A 10808-nucleotide genomic window follows, 5' to 3' on the forward strand; every position below is an offset into this window, starting at 1 on the left:
TGCATCAAATTAGTTCAGAAAAAAAAGATGGAGAGCACAATTCCAGAACTCAAACGTGAAGAGGAGCAAAAGTTTGCACAACAATCAGCAACAAGAAGAAGAAAAAATGACGCAATCAAGAAGGAGCCTATATCAGGAACAAGTGTGAAGTGAAACAAAAGTTTGCATCAAATTTGAGAAAACCAACCAAAACATTCTTTAAAGGAGTGAATGCAGCAAAGAGGGAAATAATTGGTAGAACTGCAGAAGCAAGACTTTAAGGGCAGAAGACTGTTTAATTAAACTGAGTTAAATGAAACTATCCATAAACTGAAACTTTTAAGGAAACACGTATTCATTTCAGAACATTCATCAATTCATAGTAAAAATTACTTGAGATAAACCCAACAAGGTGTTGTAAGATCAAACGTACTGTACCAAAACCCTAATCTTGATAATTACAATTCTGAGAAGGCACTGGACACAAACCTCAAGTAAAAGAAGTTATCTCAGAGGAACAAGGGCAAAAGAGAGAACTCCTCGGCACCTGAAAGACCAAAGACTAATGTTGTCTCCATCTTTCCAACCACAAACCGAAGCGTAGTTCCAAGAACCGTGCATCTCCCATCTCTTGAAAAACACACCCCACTTTTTAATGCCTTTATCAACAAGAACCGCTCCCAAACCCCATATTTTCTCTGTTGCTGATATCTTCCTCGATGATTCTCGACTCAGCAGGCGTCAAGAAGTCGTTTCGGATCAGTTTTGTGGAAAGGGATCGAGAGACGGCTCTGGCTTGGTTTGACATCTGTTTCAACCAGAGACTTCTTGACGCCGGCGTGTCTGAGACCTTTGCTTTCTTGAAACTACGCAAAGTTGTGTTGTGTTTACAACACTAAATACTGGCTTGACAGATTATTATATTCATTTATTATTGTTGCATGTATTAGTTATGGTCTCTTGCTCATGTCCTCTTTTCAAGGGGAGAGTAAGTCAGGATGTCCATGTTTCCCTTTACTTAATTTGCTTCCGTTGGAACTTATGGTTCTAATTTCTTTATTTAAATGAGAAAAACCAAAGGAAAAAATCAGCGAAGAAAATTGAAGTAACTTGTGTTATGTTTTATTAGTTTGTTTTTCACAAACTCTCTTACCTTTGAGAAGGAGCCTTAATTGGTATCAAAGCAACTTGTATTCAAAGGTATCAAAAGAGCGATTGGATTCACTCCTAACATTTTAGCAATTCGATCAGCTCTGATCAATGCAAAATACTTCGGCATCTCAAAAATCTTGTATAAAATCAGATTGTCAAGTGTTTGTCAAAGCAAGTAACTCAAAAGCTTTCTTCGGTTGAGATCTTTGGAATCGTCCGTGTCTCTTATCATGTTTCTTTCTATCTCTGTCTTTTCTTTTGTCTTTATTTCAAGAAATCTGAACTCTGCAGCTGACTCCTCGATAGCTAAAAGACTCTCTGTAATGGCTACTCTGTATCTACCACGTAGTTGGTAGCTTGAATTAATTTATGTTGGTGTTAAAAAAATCAATGGCGTCATGTATCAAACCGACCACACAAAACGCCCGGGCAGTTCAGCCGGATAAACTGGTTAATCACCGGTTCCGGATCCTAAATGGTCTAATCAGCCGGTTTAATACCAGACCGGAGTTTAGAAGTTCCATATTTTGGGATATTTCCCGTTCCGTTAGTTTTGGATCCGAAATTGGGGATGAACCGGGTCGGGTTAAAATACGGGTTGGAACGAAAGGCCAATGAATCTTGTTTTCTCGATAGGGGACGAGTTTCTTACGGCCATTCAAAAACTTACAACCAAAGGCGCTTTATCTATCTTGCTTGTTCCACCATTTAGCAATAATCGGATAACGTCCTTCCTCAATGGACGCCGCACTCTCCCCTCTCAAACCTCCATACCCTATTCAATCCAAGCGACCTCCACCACCTCAGTCCTCTAACCACTCCCTCAAATTCAGCTCCGCCACACTCCACTTACCTCCTCCTTCTCCTTCTCCTTCCTTCCCTCTCGATTCCCTTCTCCACCACCTCGTCCACCTCTCTTCCTCTCCCCGACATGCCACCTCACCCCCCGCCGCTCGTTTCCCTTCTCTCGAGGTCAAATCGGCGAAACCCTTCTCGAGCCCCGTTCTGGGTATCAACGGGTCTTTGAAGCTGCTGTGTAAGAAGGAAACTGTGCTGCTCAACTCCATCTTGGCCCACCCTTTGTCTGAATTGAGCAGCTTCTTCGATTCCGCGAAGTCCGAGCTGATTAGGACCGATGTGTTCAGTCTCGTCAAGGCTCTGGACGATTCCGGAAACTGGGAGAGAGCTGTTTTGCTGTTCGAATGGTTAGTTTCGGCTTCGAATTCAGGAGATTTGAAGCTAGATCATTATGTTATAGAGATTGTAGTTAGGATCTTAGGTAGAGAGTCTCAGTACTCCGTTGCAGCTAAGCTGCTCGATAAAATTCCTCTGCAAGAATACACGTTAGATGTTCGCGCTTACACGACTATTCTCTACGCTTATTCGCGTACAGGGAAGTACGAAAGAGCGATCAATCTCTTCGAGAGGATGAAAGAGATGGGCCCTTCGCCTACTCTGGTGACTTACAATGTGATCCTCGATGTTTTCGGGAGAATGGGAAGGTCTTGGGGCAAGATTGTACTAGTTCTAGACGAGATTAGAAGCAAAGGGATGAAGTTCGATGAGTTCACTTGCAGCACTGTGCTGTCCGCTTGTGCGAGAGAGGGTTTGTTAAGAGAGGCGAAGGAGTTTTTCGCTGAGATTAAGTCTAGTGGATACGAGCCTGGGACTGTGACTTACAACGCGCTGTTGCAAGTTTATGGTAAAGCGGGGGTTTACACGGAAGCGTTGAAGATTTTGAAGGAGATGGAGGAGAACAATTGTCCCGCGGATTCAGTGACGTACAATGAGCTTGTTGCGGCTTATGTTAGAGCTGGTTTCACCAAGGAAGCTGCTGGTGTCATCGAGATGATGACGGGGAAAGGTGTGATGCCGAACGCGATCACTTATACGACTGTGATAGATGCGTATGGGAAGTCGGGGAAGGAGGAGGAGGCTTTGAAGCTGTTTTACAGCATGAAGAGAGCTGGTTGTGTTCCGAACACTTGCACCTACAACGTGGTGCTTAGTATGCTGGGGAAGAAATCGAGATCTAATGAGATGGTGAAGATGTTATGTGACATGAAGAGTAGTGGATGCTCCCCGAATAGGGTCACTTGGAACACGATGCTCGCTCTGTGTGGGAACAAGGGTATGGATAAGTACGTGAACCGAGTGTTCCGCGAGATGAAGAGCTGCGGTTTCGAGCCTGATAGGGACACGTTCAACACGCTGATCAGTGCTTACGGGAGGTGTGGCTCGGAGGTGGACGCGTCGAAAATGTTCGGGGAGATGACGAGAGCGGGGTTCAACGCTTGCGTCACGACTTACAACGCCTTGCTTAACGCCTTGGCTAGACAAGGGGACTGGAGATCGGGAGAGGGTGTGATCTCCGACATGAAAAGCAAAGGTTTCAAACCGACCGAGACGTCTTACTCGTTGATGCTTCAGTGTTATGCCAAGGGAGGGAACGTTCTAGGGATAGAGAGAATCGAGAAGGAGATAGTCGAGGGGCAGATCTTCCCGAGCTGGATGCTTCTGAGAACTCTGCTTCTCGCAAACTTCAAATGCAGAGCGCTTGCTGGGATGGAGAGAGCCTTCGCGCTGTTTAAAAAGCACGGATACAAACCCGACATGGTGATTTTCAACTCGATGCTCTCCATCTTCACAAGGAACAACATGTACGACCAAGCGCACGAGATCCTCCAGTCCATCCGCGACCACGAGCTGACACCAGATCTCGTAACCTACAACAGCCTCATGGACATGTACGTAAGACGTGGAGAGTGTTGGAAAGCCGAAGAGATCCTCAAGAGTCTAGAGAAATCAAAGCTGAGACCGGACCTTGTCTCTTACAACACGGTGATCAAGGGGTTCTGCAGGAAAGGGCTGATGCAAGAAGCGGTTAGGATGCTGTCTGAGATGACAGAGCGTGGGATCAGACCGTGTATCTTCACTTACAACACGTTTGTTTCGGGCTACACAGCGATGGGGATGTTTGGGGAGATAGAGGATGTGATTGAGTGTATGGGGAAGAATAAGTGCAGGCCAAATGAGTTGACGTATAAAATGGTTGTGGATGGTTATTGCAGAGGAGGGAGGTATAGCGAAGCTATGGAGTTTGTATCAAAGATTAAAACTCTTGATGCTTACTTTGATGATCAGTCCATCCAACGGCTAGCTGTTCGAGTTCGTGAGAATTTAGAGTCCTAAATCAATTATATATTTGTTTTTTTTTCTTTGTAGATTTGTGAGTTTTTGTATTAAAATTTACATTTTACTTGAAATAAAAATAAGCAACTTTGTTCATGAATGATGAAAGGAATATATACTATGTTTTTACGAATTTCACATTTCTATAAATTATTAAAATATATTATTTTTATTTTTAATAGATAATTAATCAAACTAATTAAAAAAACGAACGTTACTTACATACATTATACACCATTGGATTATACATTGACTGAAAAAATCCTTAAACTTTTGGTTTGGTTTGGTTTGGTTTAATCTGATTATATCTGAGTATGAAAAGAAAAACAAAAGCTTGAACAAAAAAGAAAAGAAAAACAAAACCGAATAATTTAAAAGAAAAAGACTTTTTTTTATTGGTCTCTTTGGTAAGTGTGAGAACTGAAAAGTACATTTATACTGGAAACACAGAGATCGAACGAACCGTCTTCACTTTCCCTGTCTGCATCTTGCACAACTAGCTAGTACAGCTTCTTCTTTCTCAGAATCTTGTCTGCACAATTTGATTCCATCTTCTCTCAATCTCACCTCAAGATGCCAATCAACAAAGACCCATCAACACCTCCGCCTGTCATCGGAAAGATCGGGCCTTACACTGTCTTCATGACTCCTCCGGCGACTCCAAAACCACCTGAGTCTCCTGCCGCCGTGTCTCAGAAGGCTATCCTTCAACCGCCGGTTCTTCCTCCGCCGCAGCAGTTTAAATCGGTGGCTTCGTCCTCTGAACAAGACAGCTCAGTTTTGGGTTTCCTCAAAAACGCCGCCACAAAGGTTCAAAATGGTAAGGATCGCGACAAAAAAAGTTTCTTCATTTTCGGATCTTGAGGTCTGATTGATTGATCAATAAACTGATCTAAAGATTATATATTTAGAAAGTAGAATTGAGGACAAAAAAAAGAATTGTAACTTTGACATTCTTGTTTGTTTAATGGTTGCCACAGCACACTCAAGCGTGGATGATCACTTGGTGAGATGGTTTGGGTTAAACCAATCTAAGTACCAGTGGGCTTTGGACGAGTATTACCAAGACAAAGGATCTGTAAGTGTTCTTTTTAGTCTTTCATAGATTAGCGTTTGTTGTTTCCTTTGGATTCCTAACTTGTTATGCATAATGCATTGGTAGTCAAACGTGTCTTTGATTGGTTTTGGGCTTACTCTACTTTAGTCATTGATTTATGGCCTATTTAGGTAGAAATACAAATTGGAGAAGGTAATTGCATAAGTGTGCATATTTTATAAATAATTGGCGAACCATGTTAATTTTTACATGAGTTGCCAATTCTCTTCTTTAGCTACACCTTCTTCGTAACGTATGGTTACCTGCTACCGGGGTTGCTGGCAAAAAAAATAATTTTTATTGAAAACATAAACCGAATACATTCATGAGAAATTGGGACTCCTATACAAACATAACTGACTATTTTGCAGCTATGGAAAATTGACTTAATCGATGATGTATTTTTTTTTAATGGCAATTCTGCCCCTACTCCGTAATTAAACACTTACGTTTTTACACATATATAAACACTCTGTATATATATATTACGTACGCGTGAGAAAGCTTGTCAAGACAAACACGATAACCGATTATATGCATTTAATATAAACCGTAACTTCTCCTTTCTCTCTCAAAATCACTGTTCACTCATCTTCCCTTTTCATCTTGTTTTCTCTAGAAACCTCATAGATCATGATCTCCAAGTTCTTCCGAATTAAGGTTTCCAATCACATCTGTAACAGTCACATTTCGACTTCCTGATCAACGAACCTTCTTGTTTACTCCGCTGACCATTTTATCTAGTTTCCTCGCAAAACATCACCGGCATCTCTATCAATCCCTTTGGTTTCTCCGTAGCGTCGTTTCCTTTTTCTCACAATCTCCTCGAGTTCTCACCTCCTTGATATTTCTGCAACCGACGTTTGACGGGTCCTCTAATCGGTCGTTCCTTCCTCGTTAGTCTGATTTTACGATGGTAAGCTTTGTCCTACCTTTTATAATTTGAATTGAAGAAATTTCCAATATAAGGTCTAACAAATGCTTCTGGGTTTATTATTAATTTTTTTTTTGGAACATTACTACTGGGTTTATTCCTCTGCTTTGTTTTCTGTTCGTCTTCAGTCTCCTAGGAATCTACACCTTTTGCTTAGTTTTTTGTGGATTTTGTTTCAGATAAATATTTTTTTCATTTCTGTCTGATGTTTTATTTGATCAGGTCTCTGAAGATGTGTTAATCTCTGGAACCATCATTCAAATTCTCAATCACGTACATCCCCAAAAGCACCGCCGCGAAGTACGTCTTTTACGAGAATCCAAGGAACATCGTGTGTGGACTTCTCCGGACAGTGGGAAAGAGCTCTGCCGCAAAAATAGTGCTTTTCAACATCCCTTTAGTAACTTTTGTGATCAAGATTCTTTCTTTTCTTCTCTTTTTTTTGAGCAAAAATATTGAGCATGTGATGGTTCTATCTCTGAAGGGTTTCATTGCTTTGCAATTTTGGAGCAGAGGAGTTTCAACGAGCTTCTTCTTATCATGTTTTTTTTGTTGCCAAGGATGTTTGGCTTCCTGTGATATATGTGAAGATCTTCTGAAGTAAAACATGCATCTTTTGGAACATGAGTTTTGCCATTTCAAACTAAAGACAGTCAATTGTTCAAATAGCCATATAACAAAAAAATTAAAACCAGCTAAAAACATTGAGTGTCCGGTTATGTCGGAGGATAACCTTGCTAACTTATGATTGATGTTCTCAAAAAGTTTAACCATTCACCGATCGTACATGGACTATTTTAAATTATATATTTTTATAAAATAAATTATTCTTCAAGTGTCCAAATAGCCGGTAAACATAGCTATTTGTTAGTAAATAACTGTTTATATATATTGTTGACCGGCTAAACAAACGAATGTTATCCGGCTAAACTAACAAATATATTACATAAAAAGATTTGATTTGAATACGTTAAAATATATTTGTTAGCTGGCTAAACAAACGAATGTTAGCCGGCTAAACTAACAAATACCTAAACATATTATATATGTTAGCCGACTAAACTAACAAATATACTGCGTGAAAATATTTGATTCAAATACATAAAAATACATTTGTTAGCCGGCTAAACTAACTAATGTTAATGAATGTTAGCCCGCTAAATTAACAAACAGGTAAACATTAATAATTCATATTAGCTGGCTAATTATTATATTATCTTTGTGCGATGAACAGTCTCTATGGGGACTAAGGTCTTCTTGTTACGCCGTCCCTGTGAAGATTCTTGTGTCGACGAGCTTGTCTCGGGGATGGCTGTTCTCCGGGAAATCTCCCTCTTAGACGCTGAAGCTCTTCTTGGCCGGTAGACCTTAGGGTTTGTGCGCGGTGCTGTAGGATGTGTGTGACGGCAAGGCAGCAGCTGAACTTGGCAGAGGGAGTTTGAGAGTCGGGTCTCTTGTAGATTTCGGCGGTCGGGGCGCGAGGCAACTCTAGGGATGGCTGTTTTGGTGAAGACTAATCGTGGATGGATCGATGTACGGTTTCAAACACACCGGCTGCCGAGAAGCTGCGAGGTCATCGGATCCAATACCCATTTGCGTTCGTCGGGGATGGGGCAATAGCTCCTCTGTCTTTTTTCCCGGGCTATAATCTCCTCTCTTTAGATTTTGATCAAGATTTTGTTGTGTTTATGCTTGTTCATTTTTGCTGAATCCGGTTGTCTAGGGTTCTGACATTTCTTCGATATCAGAATGTATGTTTGTGCCGACGTTCCTTTATCGGGAAAGAATTAATTTATTTTTATTTTATTTATTTTAAAAAGAGAATGAGAGAGATATAAGTGGTAGGGTTAGCAGTGTATTTTCACACCTAACAATGTTGGGCTCCACCACTCTTTTCCATTCTTGCAAATTTCATTATTATTGTATATTTTCTATGCAAATCGCTCTACATTCATTTAAAATTATGATATAAGATATTGCAACCGGATGTAACTCTAACAATTGAAGAGAGAAGAGTTGTGAAATATTTTACAAATTGAGAGCTCTACCAGCGGTGGAAGCAACGCAATTAAGAAAACCAAAGAGATGAAACGAAGGCTCCGAGTTAGAAGCTAGAACTATGCTGGAGACGACGGGAAGCAGAGCATGTGCGTCATGGTCAAGAAGATCGGGTAGCGGAAGCCGTAGTAGAAGAGGAGGTACTTGTTCAGGAGGAGGACTCCTATGTTGGAACCGAACCAGGCGGCGATAATCGTCGCCGTGAGGACGGAGGGAGATACCGTGGGGGAGGAGAGGAAGAAGGGTTTTCCATTGGAGGAGGCGGAGGAGTGTGTTGGTGTTCCGGGGATGTCGATGACTGTTGGTGTGGTGGTGGCGGCGGTGTCGAACCTCGGGTTGCTCATCCGCCGCGTTGTCCATGATTGAGTTTCCACCATTTTGGTTAGAGAGAGTTTTTTTTTTCTTTGTCTGAGATTTGAGAGTGTGGTGGTCGCAAGTAGAAGAAAGAGGGAGATAAATGTATTATTGGACAGGGGAAATTTAGATTCAGCTGTAAACATGTTGAGTGATAAGGACATTTTAGGTATTACCTCAAATTGCACAGTTTCTTTACCATATATCCAATTTATTTCCATAATTTTGACATCTAGTGCAAAATCCCTTGATTTATTGTATATGTTACTCAAAAGTCAAAAGCATATTTGTGTGGTTAAGATTCATCTTTTATCTTCTTTTGCACATAAACGCAGGAAGGGAAGTGCGTGAAAGCAGAGGAGATGCCAGGGAAAGTACAAAGCGTATAAGCAACCATACGCTTGAGTCTTTATGAAAGTCATCTTGGATCATTGAATTTGTTTAACCTTGGAGATCTCTTGGCATATTTGAGAAACTATTGTAGTTCTTCATTTGGTGTTGTGAGTTTATAATATATATATATATATATATATGATGTCTCAATTCAAAACAGTCTAGCAAGCAAATATTTACTAAGTTGGAACCAAAACAAGGATCTTACATTGTCACCACTGGTTTATAGAAAAAAGCAATGCTAGGCAAAAAATACTTGACCCGAATCTGACCATAAGAAAAACCGCTCAATCTGAATCTGAATCCTACAGTAAAGTCGATCATGTCTTATTCAGTGAGAATTAGGTTAGGTACTTAGGTATGGGTAAAAACTAAAAAGTGATCTAATCTTGTTCAAAACGAAATATCCGAAGTTAACTAAATTCGATAACTTTCTTTTTACTGAAGTTTAAGTAATTCATATACTTTTGAGTGTTTTAGAAAGGTTAAAATAGTTCTTATACCGGACGTATAAATTTTGGATACTATTGAGTAGTTTATATAGTTTGACCCTATAAATCAATAACTATTTTAGATATTTATGAATATAATCTCTTAAACTTATGATGAGATGCCAATTAAAGAGTGTTTATAAAACATTAGGTGTCACTCTCTTAAGAGAAGTAACAATTTTATTTATATAGATAGCAATATAGTATTGGGAATGTGAGTCTTGAATTCCCTTGCAACTAGACTGTATTGGGAATGCATTTACATTGATCAACAGATCCAGAAGTGCCTTGACAATAGGAGCTTTTTTTCAAGAGTCAAACAAACAAGAAGCCAATCTTCACTAAAGCCAGTTATATATATCATGTCAGCAATTTCAGAAAGAAGGTTTAGATACTCAATAGTGAAGCTTAAATATTTGTATGATGCTCTTACCATCACCAATAAATCCTTCATCACATTCAAAAACATGGTTGATAAGAACTCTTCTCTCAAGAAGCATATATCATCCGCTTTCTTTCCATCTTCTACTGCCACATTCATAACTATCACACTTTTAAGGATCCTCTTGACAAGCTATTCAGCTAGTGTAAACGTTCTCTTTGTTTTACATCCGCTCAAACGCCATATTAATAAACAGAGAAAGAACTTGTTGGATATGACCATGATGATAACAACAAGCGGGGATAGCTCAGTTGGGAGAGCGTCAGACTGAAGATCTGAAGGTCGCGTGTTCGATCCACGCTCACCGCACATTACTTTTTTTTTCCAAAAACAATCTTTGAATGATTACATTTCTCAATCTTTTTGGTTGACAAAAAAAACATTTCTCCATCTTTTTAAAACGTATTGGGACTTTAGATAAAGATACAAAAAGGTTTAAGAACTTCTACGGATTCATTATGTGTAGTCTTGGACATTCGGATCTTTGGGTCGAGTCAGATTGTCTTAGACATTTGGACTCGACTAAGTACTTCAATAACTTTTGGTTCGGGTTTAGCCGGTTTCTATCAGATCTGGGTCGGTCTGAGTCTATAATTAAAATATATGTAAAATACTTAAAATTTTGGGTCCATAGCAGATTCAGATCAAGTTTGGGTATTTAGGATTCAGAAGACCAAAATATCTGAATTCCATAAAAAATGGCCGAAATCCTTCATA

At 39.9% G+C, this 10808-nt stretch overlaps 2 protein-coding genes and 1 non-coding gene across 6 annotated transcripts; all 3 read left to right on the forward strand.

Annotated features, from left to right (window-relative positions):
- The first annotated feature begins 1689 nt into the window (after positions 1-1689).
- Positions 1690-4456, forward strand: LOC103874057 (pentatricopeptide repeat-containing protein At2g18940, chloroplastic). The gene has a single exon (XM_009152463.3). The coding sequence runs from the start codon at positions 1870-1872 to the stop codon at positions 4321-4323; it is 2454 nt and encodes an 817-aa protein (XP_009150711.1). The 5' UTR covers positions 1690-1869; the 3' UTR covers positions 4324-4456.
- Positions 4457-4654: 198 nt separating this feature from the next.
- On the forward strand, positions 4655-9335 carry LOC103874058. Of its 4 annotated transcripts, XM_033273659.1 has the most exons (4): positions 4655-5143; positions 5304-5401; positions 6576-6732; positions 6838-7465. In XM_033273659.1, the coding sequence occupies exons 1-4, from the start codon at positions 4897-4899 to the stop codon at positions 6930-6932; spliced, it is 597 nt and encodes a 198-aa protein (XP_033129550.1). In that variant the 5' UTR covers positions 4655-4896; the 3' UTR covers positions 6933-7465. The 4 variants fall into 4 exon arrangements, with proteins under 4 accessions (XP_033129550.1, XP_009150712.2, XP_033129551.1 ...); XM_009152464.3 differs by lacking the exons at positions 6576-6732; positions 6838-7465 and adding an exon at positions 9101-9335; XM_033273660.1 differs by lacking the exons at positions 6576-6732; positions 6838-7465 and adding an exon at positions 9105-9315.
- Positions 9336-10327: 992 nt separating this feature from the next.
- Positions 10328-10400, forward strand: TRNAF-GAA. The gene has a single exon. It is a non-coding gene; the product is annotated as a tRNA-Phe (tRNA).
- Positions 10401-10808: the final 408 nt, after the last annotated feature.

The sequence above is a fragment of the Brassica rapa genome, chromosome A06 (genome assembly GCF_000309985.2).
Source record: "Brassica rapa cultivar Chiifu-401-42 chromosome A06, CAAS_Brap_v3.01, whole genome shotgun sequence".
NCBI lineage: Eukaryota > Viridiplantae > Streptophyta > Magnoliopsida > Brassicales > Brassicaceae > Brassica > Brassica rapa.